We start from the raw sequence: 16,761 nt of genomic DNA on the forward strand, positions 1-16,761 counted from the left end.
AACTACCAAGTGGCTTAGTAAATATGAGGCAGCACTCCAAAGTCCTGAACTAATGTGGAGACACTTCAGAGAAGCTTTACATGGCCAGTGGTTTGGCTTCTGCAAAATAATCCGTATATCCAAACAACAATTAGCAACATATTTGTATCACCCGAATGCAATCCTGGTCAAAGTACAGCACCACCCCTTTTACTGTTGTAACTTTCAACACACAATCTTAATCAGACTGAGACGCCCCTACAAGTCCCTGCTTTCCTGCCAACAGATTAGAACTTTTCTATTTACAAGCAACTGCAAAGAAAAATGCCAACGATAAAGCCAAAACTACTAGTACAATTTTTTTTGGCTGCAAAGAGAAAGGGCTTGCAAAGAAATAGAAACTAAGAAAAATGGAAAAAAATTATAAGCTTGAGATCCGAGACATTCAAAGTTGCAGTCAGTACACCTTCATCCCGCCATTTTGCATTCCCACTTCAGCCTGGGCATAGATGATCTACCATCAGAAGAGAATTTCTGGATGCAGTTCAATGCAAAGATGGCTCGCCTCCAAAAAATGCTTAAAAAAGCATTGCACGTCATGAATCATCCTCTAGTCACTCGCTATCACTCTCGGATATGTATCTCTCAGCATTAAATGGCTGATTCCTGGAGGCAAAATCATCTGTGCTGAAATCATTTCCTCCACTCATGGGTGCAAAGGCTGCAATTTGAACACAGGCAGTCAGCATGCAGCAATATAATAGCACGCAAATCCAATCAACAAATCACAGGCGATACTACAAAAAAAAACCCATATGGTCATTTTTCCACTTCCAGTAAGTTACGGTTTAGGTGATTGAAAAACAGCCAAAAGCAGCAAGCAGGCATTACCCAAAACTTGACTGTTTTAACAAGAAGACTTGACAAACTTGAGCATCAAGATCATCTGACAGAGGAAGGGATTCAGGCTCATGCTTCTTGCAGTTAAATGACAACAACATTACTAGTTATTTTACAGTTGTAACATATTATGGACTTTTCAGCAAAATCATAGTATAAGAACACATCAAGTAGGTCAAAAATGAATAAATAACTAACCTTTCTCCCTCATTCTTCTCTCTCGATCATATTCAAACTTATCACGAATTTGTCTAACCTTTTGCCAAGTATTTGCTTCCCTACTTCTCCCCATTCCTTGGTCCTGCATACTCAGAGAAGTGAATCTATAGAAAAACTACATGGATGATTGGATAAGCATGGTTTTAACTATTAATAAAAACACCTTAAAGCTACAATAAATCCCGAGGCAGCTAGCAGTAGTAATATTTTGCAATCCCCATCCATTCATGATTTTTGGAACAAAGAAAAGAGTGGAAAGATCAGTAAGTGGTTCATCCAGCTCAATGTTAAACCAACCAACTTCCATATTTTCACAAGTACGTACTAACAAAATTTGCCCAACTCTTACCATGATAAGCATCCATGTGCTCAAATAATTGCACTTTTTCTAGTGAATGTTAATCTCACAATGTCCTTTGAGGAAAACATATATTCACTGGGGACAAGTAAAACTTGAAGAGCCAACACATAATGGAACAACGTATCCTAGCACATATTTTAGGCATGGACTCTGCGTTTAACCAATATTATTAGCAACTAACTATTATAACAAGAGTGAATATGTATCAACTATCACCTTTTGGAGAAAAAGTCAACAGAAAAAATATTTCAAGCATCATGAAATGAATGTCATGGAGAGGAAACTGACATAGATGGCTAGAGACCAAAGAAAGTAAAAAAATATCTCTGACCAGCTTGAGAAAAGGGTAGAGAAAACCATTCTTTCTGTCTTCGAAATTGACATAGTTTAAGTGAAAAATGTGCATCCATTCTTGCAGTCGAACTAGATTAAGGAAGTCCAACAAGCAAAATGTGGAACATCAAGAATTTTTAATTCTCAGCCTATTGTCTTAAACCAGCATCAAATTCAAATCCAGTGTCTCAGACCATGGGAAATGAGCACCATAATGTTTAACAGCAACAGAAAACTGCAACTGCAATTTCTAGATACGCAAGCTATAAAAAGCAACAGTCTTTGTACCTTGAATTGCTCAGCCCGGTTTTGCCTTCTTCTGCAACAAGAAGAAAAGAGCCATAATCACTTTTTGTGAAGATAAAATAACAAAGAAGAATTATAATCTTTACGAATTCAAAGAACAGCTTACCCAAACAAAAAAAATTTTAAAATTTTAAAAAATAAGAGGACTGTAGCAGCTGGACACGAAAAGTACTCGTAACATTTCTGAATAAGTGAAAATTGCGTAAGACTTAACTTGAGAAATGATGAAATGACTAAATGTCATCAGTAGAATCTACCAATTCATCAACATAAGCGTATAAAACCAACTGAATTATTATCATGCGAACAACATAGGGCAGTCGGTAGATGCAATACGAAGATTTATACCAAGACAAATGATCCCAATAGAAGAAATGGAGAAAGGGTGAAGGAACAACCTATACGGGTTGAAATCTTCATCATCATCCTCAGCTGAATCGTAGCCGGCATGATCTTGAGCAATTTTCTTGGAGTAACCCTCATCCCAATACAGCCTCTCCCAATTCTCCCTCAGCTCATTGTACAATTCCATATATCTTTTACACCATGGCTCATGCTCCTATCAATTACATCCAATGCAGCAACAGACTTCACTACTAAATAAGCAAATCATCAGGAAAAACAAAGAAAAGAAAAGAAAACCAGATAAAGAGAACTGTACAGATTCTTTAAGAACAAGCCGAGTGCGGCGCATGAACTGTTCCCGAAGCTGCTTTCTGCGCTTGTTTGGAATATTTTCTCTGGGAATCACGAAGCGTTCTCTGGGTGGAACGTTTTCCCCAATCTCGTGCATCTCGCCGTCGACCACCCACCATTCTGATTTGTCTTCGTCTGCTTTCTTAAGCAAATTCGATGGGGCAAACTTCTGCCGCCTCCTGTTATGGGCAGACGATGAACCGGAGTCAGTTCGGGCCAACCGAAGGTGAACTAATTGCGGCCATGGTCTGAGGGCGGAGCTCCGAATACGCCCTGCGAACGAGAGCATTGAGGATTAATGAACCAAGATTCAAGCTTTAGCACTTCTTTTATTTCCTCCTACTCTCTGTAAGGCTTTCAAAACTCAGGCCCCTCAGACGTTAGGATTTTTACCTCCTACCCTTACAAATTAACTACGACATATTTTCACCCTTGCAATTTTGCACATTACTCACCCCATCCCCACAAAACCAACCAAATCCCCCACCCCCAAACAAAAAAAAAAAAAAAAAAAAAAACCCCAACAAACCTTTAATGAAATATATATGGTGTTTTGATGAAATTCATTTTAGTACCAAATAGTGCTAAGTGCACACTCATGTATGTGTGTGCAATTAGAAAATACATTAATTTATACGATTTTTTATTAAATTGATAGTTATCTTAATTGTTGTGCCTCTTAATAGTTGGCAATATGCTCTTGGATAGTTATGGTAAAGATTATGTTGGTTTTGTATAATTGTATAGTAAGGATAAAATTTAATTTTTGTCAAAAATAAAAAAAATTAAAAAAGTGACGAATGGATAATTACATCAACCTCTTCCTCCCACTTTATATATAGTATAGATTATAGTCAATTCAATATAGATTGCACTTAAAAAAATGATAAAACAACAAAATCTACCTTATATTTTCATTTTGAAAAAAAAAATGAAAAGGAACCTCGATTTGATTAAAACATCATAGATATAATTTGGTATAATGCCATCGAATCAAAAGATTTTGGTGGACTTGGATTTCAAGTTCTCAATTCAAATCCCCTAAATAGTTTGATTAACTCGAAAGATCAACCTCTCAACTTTTCAGACTTCAGTTTCTAACAATTCATTTGGGGGTTTAGATTTGATAAGAAAAGAACAGAAAGGGATAGAAAAGGGCTGGAATTGGACAGATTTACGCTGTTGCTCTGCCTTCAAAAGTTTTCCGTCCATTTATAGTTGAATTTGGACAAAGATTTGTGTAAATTTTTAAAAATACCAACTCTATTTAGAATCACTTCGAAACTAAAATTTTAATGACATTATATCCAAAATTGTCCTATTTATTTAATAAACTATCAAACAACATAAAGTATATTCTCTTCTTTTTTTGCCATTTCTTTTCTCTCAAAATCTAAGATTTTTCTTCTTCTTCTTCTTCTTTTTCCCTATCCTCAACTCCCCAACTAGCCATAAGAGGTCATTTAAATTGCTACCTTCTATAGTTTTTAATTTTTTATAGAAAAATGCGATGTATCGGTTTAATATATATGAAGTGACAAAGCAACTAGGAAATGAATTTACGAAAAACAAAAAAAAATTTCGAGGAAAAAATGTTGAGTTGGAATGATTTTTATTCCTCGCTGGGTCAGGGTGGGTTCAAGCACTGTAAAAAGTAAAAGTGAACCAATAGATTTGCTAAATAAGATATGATTCCTGCTCCGAATCTCAAGAGAAGAGTGAAAAATTTCTCAAGAAAATATGAAGAAACCAAAGCGGTTGATTTGCAGTTCCACGGCTGGGTACGACTTACGAGCAACCAGGAGCAGAAGGCAAAAACTTGGGTGAACCCGGTCTACAGACCCACCGGCAAAATGCCCAACCGGAACCCACTTCCTTCCCGCCCTTATTAAACAAAGAGGAAAAGAAAAGTCAACAAAACACGAGAAATTTCCTGCTATCAGTCTCAGAAGTCCGATAGCTTGCAGAGCACAAAGACCAAAAAAAGAAAGAGGGAAAGAAGAGGAGCTATGTGTGGAAGGGCTCGCTGTACTCTGAGGCCGGATGATATTCCTAGAGCTTGTCACCTCAACGGCCGTCGGATTCGTCATGTAGACATGAATAGGTAAACCCACTACATTTTTTTTTTTTTTTAAACAAATACTTTTTGTTGTTCATTAGTTTTTAAGTGACCTCTAGAACTCTTTGCTGGCTACATGGGTTTGTTTGTGAAATTTTTAGGTATCGGCCGGCGTATAATGCCTCGCCTGGTTTTAATTTGCCGGTCGTCAGGAGAGAAGATGGCCAGGGCGGAGATGGGGTTGGTCAGGCCCAACTAGAGCAAGGAGCTGTAGTTCAGTGTATGAAATGGGGGCTTATTCCTAGCTTTACCAAGAAAACCGAAAAGCCTGATCACTTCAAGATGGTAATCAATGACATCCATCCTAGAGTAATAGTGTATTCTTATTTCTGATTTTTTTTTTGGGGCACAGAGTTGTTCTTGTATTAGCAGTTTATCTGAGATAAAAAAAAAATTTCTACAATATCTGCTGACTGTAGATTGTAGACCACTGCTACGGGGACTTTTCTTTTGGGGGGGGGGGGGGGGGGGGGATTTTGAACGGTGTCTTGGACGTTAGGAGCCGTTCATTTGTGAAGATTGTGTTCCGCATTTTGCAGTTTGCTTGCTCTCAATTAAGTTAGGTCATTCCACAAATTGTCTGAGAGTCTTCTCTTGCTGATGATTGTTCGTGTTTGATGTTTTAAGGTATTAGATCTTTGAAGGCATATGTTATTTTTGAAGCTTTGCATCTTTATAGTTTCTTCTTGGAAGAGCTCACGTGGATACCTGAGCAAATGAGATTGATTCTGGTCGGACCGTATATTCTCGAATTAGTTGAGTACTTATGTTTATGGTTTGTTTCTGCATGGATGATTTTACCCTTATAAAACTGTCTTTAACAAGGCCCTGAAAAAGTTTAAGCAGGGGGGTGGGAAAAGATACTTTGGACTGCAATGCGAATATCTAGCTTTAGATGGCTGCTATGCTTCTTATCTTTGCTAAATTAGACTTTAAGCATTGAGGATGGTGTTGCTTGTTGCAGTTTAATGCTCGGAGTGAGTCAATAAGAGAGAAGGCTTCTTTTCGCCGTCTTCTTCCTAACAATAGGTGCTTGGTTGCTGTTGAAGGGTATGTAGTTGATATTAACACGAGTGTAGGGCCTCCCTGCTCGTATAGCTTTTGGTTTTTTTGTTTTGGCATACTATGTTGTACCAAATTTGAAATCTGGCCAAGTTTATCCTCACTATCCTGTCAATTTTAGTGCTGTCAGGAATGTGGTTGATATGTTGTAGATATTGCTTTTGTTCTCTTTTATAGTTCCATTTTATGCTCGTTATGTTGTTCTAGCCAATTAATGATATGAATTTGAAAATGATGAGCCATAGATAAACATGCCTATATTTTGGTACATTGAAAAATTTTATGCAATTGGTAAACCGTGTCTGGTTGGCGAAGAACTTTCACACACCTTTATTCTTCATTTGATATGTTACCTTTGCAATTTAATTAGTTATCTTTCTAAATTTTAAATCCCAAATTGCTATTATTGCTATATAGTTTTATTTCTTTCTTTACTTTACAAAATGGAGTTTTATCGAACTTCTCAATTTGTTTAACCATTTCTCATGTCATACTACCAAAAGCAAAAATTGACATGGTTTTGCTATTGAAAATTTTGTTCATTAGGAACATTAAGAATCTTCTAAGTTGCATTTACGAGATTCAATGGACCATCTCGATCTGTCTTTTTTAATTGTGATATAGGCTTCTGAAAGGGGATACTTGTCTGTTTTAAGTTGATGTTGTACTTTACGTGATGGTAGCTATAACCAAGCACTGGTTATTGTGCTCAGATTCTATGAGTGGAAAAAAGATGGTTCAAAGAAGCAACCTTACTACATATATTTCATGGATGGGAGGCCCCTAGTTTTTGCTGCTCTTTTTGATTCTTGGAAAAATTCAGAAGGTAAACTTGAAGTGATGGACATCCTGATATCTCTCTCAACTTATAGTGACATATGCAAGTTTCTGCAAGCATCATCCTTGTTATTGCCAACATTCCATTTATATTTGGATCATGTCCAAAAAATTGGACTCCTTATGTTGAGGATTACTGTCTTTTGTCTACAGGACCTGTTGATATTCATATAGTAGCTCAAGATGCGTTTGTTCTTCTGTTCGTTTTCCCCTCTTTTGAAGCTTATGTTGGAACATGGTCTAAAATAGCAACAAGTCCATTTTTACTCTTTAGTCTTTATACTCTCTTTACTTTCTGCAAGATTGGTTCCTAATGCTTCCACATGCAGGTGAGGTCTTTTATACGTTCACAATAGTTACAACTTCATCATCATCCACTTTGGAATGGCTGCATGGTAAGATATACAAATGCTTTGTTCTTTTCTTGTATCCTCTCCAGTAAGATAATATATTTTTCTTTGTCTGATATTGGAGTTATTTATGCATAACTGGTTCTTTACATTGTAGACAGGATGCCTGTGATTTTGAGAAACAAGGAAGCAACAGAAATGTGGTTAAATGGTCCTTCATCATCTGATTTTGATACAATACTGAAACCGTATGGAGAATCAGATCTGGTGAGAATATCAATGAAATAGAAGAACAGTATTTTCTTTTTCATTTATGCCGCATGAATCTAAAATTGTACGAATTTTGTAGGTATGGCATCCCGTAACAACTGCTATGGGTAAACTTTCTTTTGATGGCCCAGAATGCATTAGTGAGGTACCGGTCATCTAGTTTTCTATTAAAGATTTAATATAGCATGGTTAGCTGCTCCTCTGTCTTTTTCACTTGCAAGAGCACAAGTGACTGACTGGAGAGTATTGAATGCAAGGCCATACTAATTTTATTTCTTATTTTATCTGTGCGATTTATGGTTTTCAACGATAACTTTATTCTACTAAAAAAGCATTCGCTCGTTAACAGTAGTCACTTTGCGTATTATGTGTGTGTCAGATGCTGCCACTTTTATGCCGTGGGTTCTGATTTGTGTTGAAAGTTAATGCGTTATCTTGGTTGCACTGCAGATACAACTGAAGAGAGATGAGAGCAAAACTATCTCACAGTTTTTCTCCAAGAAAGGAGCAAACAGTCAAGCAGACTCGAAAACTGAAAACAGAACAATAAAGGGAGAGCCAATGGGCTTGCAGGAGGAATCTGAAGCTGATGATTTAACCAACCATCAACATGTCACCAAATCAGCTGAGAATGACATTAAACCCGATTTTTCTGATCTTTCTCGTGATGAGGCTCTACATATTCCAGTAAAGCGAGAATACGAAGTATGTTCAAGTGATACAAAACACGCTGATGATGAAAGTGAGAAGCTACATGAAAGTCCAGTAACAAAAAAGGTTAGGGGTGCAGGTGAAGAAACAATGGTGAAACTTGAGGAACAAACTCAGAAAACATCTCCTACCAAAACTCATAAGCCAGGTGCGAGTTCAGTGAGAAAGAAAGCTTCTAGCTCCGGTGACAGACAACCAACATTATTTTCTTACTTTGGGAAGTGCTAGAAGGATGTGGATACCCCCTACTTTGGCCATAGCTCAACTGGTCATTGCTGAAAACTGTGGATAAATTTTTGCTTAACCTATCAAAGGAACCAGGCAAGATGCAGTGCAATTTTGGAGCCGTTTTGATTCTAGTTTTTCCGGATCAGGCGCGTCTATTTCTGGCTATGGGCTATAGCCCTTTGTACTGTAGTCTCACGGTAAGGGTTTCATGGAACTCGTGTCGTTTTGAAGCTGTAAAATGAAGAATGTACTACAAAATTCATTAGGAGTTTCTAGCTTACAAGGAAGGTAGTCCTGTTAACATATAATTTCCCATACTCAGCAGCTATGCATCTGTCAACTTGTAAGGCCATTTAAGCAAGTAATGGAGATTCAAACTATCTTCCCTTAGAAGATTAGTGGCGGGGCAAAATTAGTTGTTGATCAATGCCATTTTCACCATTACGATCCCATTTCCCTTGTAAAATGTTCAATTGCGGAACCAATATAGCGATGGTAGAAGTTCTTTGAGCTTTGCTTCCACTTAAAAAAGAAAAAAAAGAATTGCAAAAATTCAAATTTATATCGCTAGATAGACCAAAAGCGGACTCTTGAACACGAACCAGGGACCAACAGGCTACTGCTAGCGATTGACTACTTGCTAGCGATAAACATCACAGCAGTATCATATAGTTTCTCCAAAAGTTACAAAATTGATAGTACTAACTGTCCTTAATCCATAACCAGAGATACAAACGCAGCAGGTCAGATCGATGATCCGCTCACTTCAAAATCCTTTGCTGCTTTTCAAAATGGAGCCAAGCGTCCCCAAAACGGCAAAAGCCAACAACGGACTGATATCTAAGGTATCGAAGATCGGAGGGATTATATTCCGGAAAAGATTCAAATACGGATCACACAGGTCCCTAATTGCAGACAAGGGCTGCCTATCCCAAGGTATATTGGGGAACCAGCTCAGCAAAACCCTAACCATCAAAACCCCGCTGTATATATCCAGCCATTTTGCCATCCCGGCTGCAACCACGGTGAACGGCGTGTTCAAAGTTCCAGTGGAAGCATCCCGAATTGCGGCGAAAAAAGCCGGGCCGGCGGAGTGGACTAAAGGCTCCGGCAGGCCATGAAAGCTCTTCAATTGCAGGCCCAGATTGAGAACCTTGTCGGCCAACAGCTTGGAGGCCGTTAGAGTGAGAGCCAACAGCGTAGTCACTGTCCGAGTTGAACCTGAGAGCAACGATAGAGCGGGGTTCTGGTACCCAGAGGTTTTGGCAGATGAGTTACTGAGGAGGGTCGACGAGGAAGCGGTAATCATTGCCGGCCTTTTAGGGCTTGCGAGGGAGAAGGAAAGCCGCAGAGGATAGGCAGCGGTGAGGTTGTTCGGAGAAATAACGGTAGGTTTTCGGAGGATTAAGGTCTGTGAGGCTATGAGGGAAGAAGCCATCTGGTTTTGGCTCGAACGAAATCTCCGGATTCTGGGTACTGCGGAGTCGATTCTAGACTTGCCCAAGCTGCCTTCCTTCAATTGGGTTTTGAGTAACTATTACGAGTCTTATCTATTCTTTTTTATTCCAATAAGTAGTACTTTACTTTCCAGACTCGGGCTCAGGAATTGGTATTATTTCACCAGTTACCCTTTTTGCACAATTTTATTCGATGGGTCTCATTTTTGAGACCTCCTTGCACCTAGAGGTGCTATCGAGCCGAGTCGAGCTCGAGCTCGATTAAAATTTGTGCTACTCGAGCTCGAGCTCGAGCTCAAGCTCGATCGAGTAAAAAAATTTGGATTCGAGTTCGACTCGATGAAATAAAACTAAACTCGAGTAAATATCAAGTCCGAGCTACTCGAGCTCGAACTCGAGTTTTGAAATAAATCTATAATCTTTTTTTAAATATATAATATATAATATAAATAAAATATGAGAGCTCGATTAAGCTCGGCGAGCACTCGAGTACTTATTTCTTGAGCTCGAACTCAACTCGTTAAATTTAACAAGTAGCTCGAGCTCGAACTCGAGCTCGATTTTACCGAGCTCGAGTCAAGCTTTTAATCAAGCTGCTCGCGAGCAGCTTGACTTGCTAGCACCCCTACTTGCACCTGCTTGCCACAATCAAAATTTCTTACAAAATTCCTAAAATGTTTCGATTGCGAAAAATAATCGAGAATTCAAATTGATCTTTATCAGTATGTTAATTTTTTTCTTTTTGAGTAAAATCAGATATAGATTATATGTTACTAATTGGTTCTTCCTTCAGAAGCCATGAACTTAATGTATCTCTATGTGCATTATCATGTTAACAGCGTGCATTTTCCTGTAGTACGTAAGTTTCAGTTCATATTTGGATAGATTTGATTTTCAAAAATTAAATTTTCAAAAATTCAATGATTCAAATTAGTATGAGAGAAGTCCAAAATAGTACTAATCTCTTTAATCTTTATCAATGCTGATAAATGCTCATTTTTCAGTTGGTATACTATGTTTGGATTGTTGGTATACTATGTTTGGATTGCATTTTTTTGAAGAAAAATTACTGTAGTGATTTGATACATGCGAGATAAAAATATAATTTAAAAATATATTTACAATATATGAGAGATAAAAAGATAATTAAAAAATATATTCACGAAAAACGCACCTTATTGTATGACAATGATATGATCAAATGTACAATAGGTAAAAACAAAGGCCTGATGTGCCTCTGGCAACAAGACAACTCCCGCTTCCCATTTCAAACTGTGGATATATTGAAACTCATTCCTTTGACTCTTTTTTTTTTTTTTGTCAACAACGATACATTTATATAACCTATTCTATTCTAATTTAGAGTGAAGAGGGAGCCTAAGAAGGGGCAGAGTGCAGAACCACCATCAAACTAAACGGGTGCATTGTGCACCCGTCTGAATTTTTTGAAAGACCACACAATGTGTCAATTTGGTGGGAGGCAAGGTTCGAACCCCTGCCTCCCACCCCACCAAAACCTTAAAGGTTTGGTGGTGGCCACCAGTCTGCTGGTGGTTGCTAGTAGATTACAACTACAACTAGTCGATTTCTTGTTTTTGTTTGTGAGACTGAGAGGCACCGAGTGGGCGGTCTCTTGTTTGCTGTGCCCAGCGGCGCCCTCTAGCAGTACCTCTAACGTACGTACGACTTGACAAATCAAATTTCGTTAACTAATTGATCTTCCACAGTAAATGCCATACTGCTATACCTGATCGACGTAGTATAAAATAGTAAAATACCATACATGCATGCGATAAAAAGGCCTTTAGATTTAAATTCTTCAAACCTCTTTCATTTCATGCCATTAGAGACTGGGATTGGAAAAAGTGGACGGCACTCCCTGCTTAATACTAGAACCAAAATCCGCCCTCTCCAAACTAACTATCAAACTGGTACAGAATTTATTGTTCCTTTCTCGGGATATGACTGTTACTCATTTGCTGCAGATCTTCAAAACCGCCTCAAAATCGTGCCAATGGTCCCCAAGACAGTGAAAGCCACGAGCGGACTAAGATCCAAGGAATCGAAAACCGGCGGAATTACACTCCGGAAAAGGCTTAAATATGGATCAGACAGGTCCCTAATAGCCGATAAAGGCTGCTTATCCCAAGGTATATTGGGGAACCAGGTGAGCAAACATCTCAGCGACAATACCCCAACGTAGATGTCAAGCCACTTTGCCATCCCACCAGCGAGGATAGCTAATGGGGTGTCTAATCTTACGGTAGTGGGATATTCGCCGATTGCTGCGAAGAAAGCAGGACCCGCTGAGGAGTAAATTAAGGGTTCTACTTGTGGTAAGAGGCCATAAATGGCCTGAATTCTGCCGGCCAATAATTTTGAGGCTGCTAGAGCCATTACCAAGAGCGTAGTGGCGGTCCGAGTTGAAGTGGAGAGGAGTAAACTGGACGACGATTGAGGAGGGGGCGAGTTTTTGTTCTGAGATTTGTCGGTGGATGGGTTATGGTGGACGGGCGCCGAAGAGGAAGAAGCGATCGTTTTTGGCTTTTCACTTGGAGGAACGGAGACAACCCGCAGCAGCGGCAGCGTAGGACCGGTTGAGCGGTGGGCGTTGGGGGCAGAAACTGCCGTACAAGTTGGTTGGCGGCAAGATATTATGTTTGGATGTTTTCTTGGCAACGGAGGAGAGATCACGGCTGTGGAGATATATGGAGAGAGGACGGCAGGGTTTTGGAGGACTATGCTTTGGGAGGCCATACCAAAACCTCGAGGTTCAGAAACCTTCGGACTTTCGGGGTGTCGTAGGGAGAAAATTGCGAATCAGACGCTCAGCCTCTTTCAAGGAGCCTCCTTCCTTACCAAGCCTTGCTATTAAAAGTTTGACATATATAACAACTCAACTCACGGAATCTCACTCTGATCTAATACCACTTAATCAAGATGTTCAATTTTTTATTACCAAATCATCTAAATATGTTAAGGGTACGTTTGGTTCTACAGAATTAGAATTGAATTAGAATTGAAATTCTATAGAATTGGAATTCTATGAATTGGAATTCCAAGTCATTTCAATTCTTTCGTTTGGGAAATGCATAGAATTGATACGGAATTTATTTGAAATTCCAAATTCTTTGTTTGTATGAGAGAAGAATTCATTAGGAATTAGAATTGTTTCCAACTAATATTTCCTTACATAAAAAATTTCTTTTTTTTACTATATAATAATTTTTTAACATTTAGCTAATTGTTACTAAAGCTCTAAGGAAAAAACCAATTAGTACCTTTAATAATTTATTTTTTCTTGCATTTAACTAATTGTTAATAAAGCTTTAAAAATTAGTTCCTTTTTTGCAAAAATAAAAAATTCTTTTTTTTAAAAAAATTAAATTATATTAAATAAAAAATAATTGTATATTCTAACTTAAAAAGTAGTTAATATTTATCGAGTTAAAACCTTGATACGTTTTTAAAGTTAAGAACTTTAAATTTTAGAAAATCAAAAGCCTACTCTATGATATGAATTGGGAGGAAAGTCATAACTTGTACCTATTATAAATATTTGAATTTTGTATCTTACAAGAAATTTCAATATAGGAATACAAGAAATAGTGGAATACGCAAACAAAGTGTTTTTAGCCAAAAAAAAAAAAAAGAGAAAGAAAAGCACAATTATACATTGCTACTATTTTTCAATAAATGGCCATTCTAATATGAAATTAAGTTCGAATAAATTCCTATCAAATTTCAACTTCCATGATGGCCTTGTCTAATTTGATAGTCAATAAACATTGCTCGTGCTAAAGCATTCCTAAATTGTGTCCACTCGCTAGTTGGTTGTACTGTTCGAATTCGATTCTCGTTAATAGCATTTACACCACCATCATTATTTGGACCATCATCTTCCATTCCATTTTCCTCATCTTCATCTTTCATTTCATCTTCATCATCAACCTCATGTTGTACTCTTCGCATCTCAGCATCAACTTCATCCAAGAATGCAAAGGTTCATGTAACTCAAGGACAAGTCAGGGCATCAACACAGGCAGCTATGTTAATCTCAATATCTAAAATGCTAGTTCATCAGACAAAAGATCCAATGTTCCATTCTTATCATCTCAAAAACAGAGAAAATAGCTGAAATACTCTCTAGAATCTTTCTATAATCTTGTTTTGATCCATTACATAAAAAACAAAGAACTCATCAGAATTTAAAAAGTCATGGATACACGATGGAGTAGTAACAACTTCTACTTGCTCTACTTGGGCTTCCAGCAATCAGCTCAACTTCTTCTACAAAACAACTTCAACTGGAGATTACCAAAAAAATCAATTACCAATGCACATTTACCATCCAATTTGTTTCCTTGGTTCATTTGGTCAATAAAACAGGTGCCCATTACACGATCCATTTCAGGAGTCCAAGTGAAATACCCTTTGCCTTTCCCTTTTGACTGAGATGTTGCTTCAGATGCCATATCTGAGGCAGATATGCACCAGAAAAACATCACAATGTCATGTTCTTAAGAACATATTTAATAGCTACTGCATTATAGAACTAAAAATGAAAGGCAAATATGCACCTAGTCATGAAAGGCAATCGATCTCTAAACTTAAAAACGTGTTGGGCTGGACATTGATTTCATATCATTGAAGAGTAAATAAAGGGAAACGTCCATCAAAGGTAAACAGAATTCCTGTATTTTAAGTTCTATGACTATGGCTGGACATTCCAATTCTTTGCTTATGCTGTCTTCAAACAAAACTAGAAAAAAATGATTTGCCTTAAATGTCGAATGAACTTTCACTAAGAGAAGGCATCAAGATTCAGAAGTGATATTTATGCCTCAAAGATACCAATTATTTTGTAGAGAGCATGTTAGTCTCTTTAATGAGTAAGGAGAATTCTACACTTAAAAAAGCCAAAACTCAAACCATATGAGAAGGGAGTTATAAAAGATTTGAGTACAACAACCCCCAAAAACAGCAATAACAAAATACAAAATGAAAAAAATACAGATCAACAGGCAGACCAAAATGAAATGGACAATCGCAGTAAATATAGACACCTTTTAAAAGAGTAAATGAGACTGGTGTTACAGTTGTCTAGGAGATGCAGATTCAGCCATTTTCAACTTGTACGGAATGACCAAAAGGGTATTTTTCACTTCTCACTGATGCAAGAGGGCCAGCCCATACAGTCCGCACTCGGACAGGATGAGGGGTAAATCATACAGTACTAGCAATTAAATCAAAGACGGCTCAAATTAATAAATAAAACTGACGCCTGGAGAGTATTAGGGGCCACATTTCGCTAAGTTTTTACTATTGCTGCCATTACTGTAGTTATAAAACATGAAGAAGGGGCATGCAAATTATAATTGTCATTAGTTTGCGACAAATGATGTGGGGGGGTGCAAGGAGGACAGCCCTCTTGATAATGAGGTGAATTGTTTAAATTGTTTTCCTGCTTCTATATCATCACAAAGTTGGGTTCCCATAGCAGTATTTGGACGTCATAACTTAAAGCAGTATGAAAGTTGGAGATACCTCTGCTGTTGGGGTCCGCTCCAAAATCCAGAAGCAGTAGCACACAATTCTCGTTTCCTTTTGATGCAGCTATATGCTGAGTACAAAAAAAGGATGTAGAATGAACAAAAAGACAGAATTGCATTCTAGAAATAATTTTTAAGGAGTCAAATGAGAGTAGTATATATATACACACCAGGGCAGTTCTCCCATCGTTGTCAGATTCATTTGGATCTAGACCAAATGAGTGGCCAGAGAAACGGAAGGCAGGGGGGAGACGGTGGTGGGAAAGGGTTGCAGGTGGAAGCGATGGTGGAGAGCAGAGCACCTGCGGCTGAGGAAAAATGGTGAGTTAGATAGAAAGAGAGGGGTGCCGATACCCTTGACCCGATTTTAATTTTTGATCCATATTAGATCCGCGTTTGGACCCGTTTAATTGTGGAATTGGAATTAGAATTCTTTTGATCTGGTAAAGAATTCAATTCATGGAATTGGAACCTCTTGGAATTAGAATTCAATGCTAATTCTATGGAAAATGCAGCATCCAAACACAAGAATTAGAATTGGGGTTCCAATTCCAATTCTAAATCCCAATTCTATGGGTACCAAACATACCCTAAGATTTAAATTCATTAACTTTAAATGTTGAATTGAATTATCAAATAAGACCTAAAACTCCTACTCTAATTATCCATCCTCCCACCCAAAAGTGAAAAAAAAAAATTCCAAAAACTTGCTTTAGTTTGGCATCAGCTATCATTTTTTAAACCCTCTTGCCCCTCTCCGCATCCTTCCCACCCCGCTATCATTCCATGCCTAAATAAAGATTTAGCAAATCCTAATAATTAAAATTAATTAGGGAGTCAAACGTACAAAATACAAAGATCTTGCAAGAACGTGTACTTTTACCCGCAGAATATATGTGTACTTTCTAATTAGTATACCTTTTAATATCAGTATTTATCGTGTTTTTTGTTCTAGCTTTTAGAGGAGGATAATTGCTTAAACACTTCAGCAATCTTAAGGCAATCTCTGAAGTTTTGGGATACTTCGGTGATTTAAATTTTGAACTTTTGAAGTTTTACAATCTAGCAATAAAAAAATAAATCCCCCAACTCATATCCATTTTTACTCTTAAAAAAATGGGATCTGATTTTTTTTTTTCACTTATAAAAATGATCACACATGGGTCGAAAGGTGAATTCGGACTAAGAAGTGATCAGAATTGAAAAATGATCACACATATTTGTAAGGTATGTAAAATCATTATTTTAAAAACAAGGAATTGAAAATTTTACTTGTCAATATGTGAAAAATGTCTTGAACGATTTTCACAAATATTTATACCAGCATCTTGGCCAACGGCCACCCATGAAGTTCTCCACCTTGCCTTGGTGGTTGGTGCTT

The 16,761-nt window shown here is 37.7% G+C and overlaps 3 protein-coding genes and 1 long non-coding RNA gene across 8 annotated transcripts; 1 reads left to right on the top strand and 3 right to left on the bottom strand.

Moving 5' to 3' along the window:
* Positions 1–116: 116 nt before the first annotated feature.
* Positions 117–3,239, bottom strand: LOC113713155 (uncharacterized). The gene is made up of 5 exons (XM_027236815.2): positions 2,760–3,239; positions 2,497–2,657; positions 2,081–2,111; positions 1,078–1,180; positions 117–700 (listed from the first exon to the last, which is right to left on the bottom strand). Exons 1-5 carry the CDS (start codon positions 3,081–3,083, stop codon positions 594–596), a joined length of 726 nt encoding a protein of 241 aa, XP_027092616.1. The 5' UTR covers positions 3,084–3,239; the 3' UTR covers positions 117–593.
* A 1,244-nt stretch (positions 3,240–4,483) lies between these two features.
* LOC113713171 (uncharacterized) lies at positions 4,484–8,783 on the top strand. Of its 3 annotated transcripts, none has more exons than XM_027236816.2 (8): positions 4,484–4,898; positions 5,015–5,198; positions 5,878–5,963; positions 6,689–6,801; positions 7,142–7,207; positions 7,320–7,429; positions 7,512–7,577; positions 7,883–8,783. In XM_027236816.2, the coding sequence occupies exons 1-8, from the start codon at positions 4,804–4,806 to the stop codon at positions 8,369–8,371; spliced, it is 1,209 nt and encodes a 402-aa protein (XP_027092617.1). In that variant the 5' UTR covers positions 4,484–4,803; the 3' UTR covers positions 8,372–8,783. The 3 variants fall into 3 exon arrangements, with proteins under 3 accessions (XP_027092617.1, XP_071918141.1, XP_027092625.1); XM_072062040.1 differs by lacking the exon at positions 4,484–4,898 and adding an exon at positions 5,593–5,668 and having other exon boundaries at positions 5,063–5,198; XM_027236824.2 differs by lacking the exon at positions 4,484–4,898 and adding an exon at positions 5,541–5,668 and having other exon boundaries at positions 5,064–5,198.
* A 131-nt stretch (positions 8,784–8,914) lies between these two features.
* On the bottom strand, positions 8,915–9,914 carry LOC113713186 (ylmG homolog protein 1-2, chloroplastic). The gene has a single exon (XM_027236837.2). The coding sequence runs from the start codon at positions 9,807–9,809 to the stop codon at positions 9,138–9,140; it is 672 nt and encodes a 223-aa protein (XP_027092638.1). The 5' UTR covers positions 9,810–9,914; the 3' UTR covers positions 8,915–9,137.
* A 3,444-nt stretch (positions 9,915–13,358) lies between these two features.
* Positions 13,359–16,040, bottom strand: LOC140013049 (uncharacterized). Of its 3 annotated transcripts, none has more exons than XR_011820116.1 (3): positions 15,551–15,851; positions 15,376–15,451; positions 13,359–13,811 (listed from the first exon to the last, which is right to left on the bottom strand). It is a non-coding gene; the product is annotated as an uncharacterized lncRNA (long non-coding RNA). The 3 variants fall into 3 exon arrangements; XR_011820115.1 differs by lacking the exon at positions 13,359–13,811 and adding an exon at positions 14,184–14,305 and having other exon boundaries at positions 15,551–15,850; XR_011820114.1 differs by lacking the exon at positions 13,359–13,811 and having other exon boundaries at positions 14,184–15,451; positions 15,551–16,040.
* Between the last annotated feature and the right edge of the window lie 721 nt (positions 16,041–16,761).

Source organism: Coffea arabica, chromosome 1e (genome assembly GCF_036785885.1).
Source record: "Coffea arabica cultivar ET-39 chromosome 1e, Coffea Arabica ET-39 HiFi, whole genome shotgun sequence".
Lineage (NCBI taxonomy): Eukaryota > Viridiplantae > Streptophyta > Magnoliopsida > Gentianales > Rubiaceae > Coffea > Coffea arabica.

Bases quoted from the DNA above. Each gene is read 5' to 3' on its own strand.
- LOC113713171 (XM_027236816.2), top strand. From the start codon at position 4,804: ATGTGTGGAAGGGCTCGCTGTACTCTGAGGCCGGATGATATTCCTAGA. The intron at 4,899-5,014 runs GTAAACCCACTA...TGAAATTTTTAG, and splicing joins CGTCATGTAGACATGAATAG to GTATCGGCCGGCGTATAATG. The intron at 5,199-5,877 runs GTAATCAATGAC...TGCTTGTTGCAG, and splicing joins AGCCTGATCACTTCAAGATG to TTTAATGCTCGGAGTGAGTC.
- LOC113713155 (XM_027236815.2), bottom strand. From the start codon at position 3,083: ATGCTCTCGTTCGCAGGGCGTATTCGGAGCTCCGCCCTCAGACCATGG. The intron at 2,658-2,759 runs GTACAGTTCTCT...TGTAATTGATAG, and splicing joins GGCTTGTTCTTAAAGAATCT to GAGCATGAGCCATGGTGTAA. The intron at 2,112-2,496 runs GTTGTTCCTTCA...TTCTTGTTGCAG, and splicing joins GAAGATTTCAACCCGTATAG to AAGAAGGCAAAACCGGGCTG.
- LOC113713186 (XM_027236837.2), bottom strand. From the start codon at position 9,809: ATGGCTTCTTCCCTCATAGCCTCACAGACCTTAATCCTCCGAAAACCT.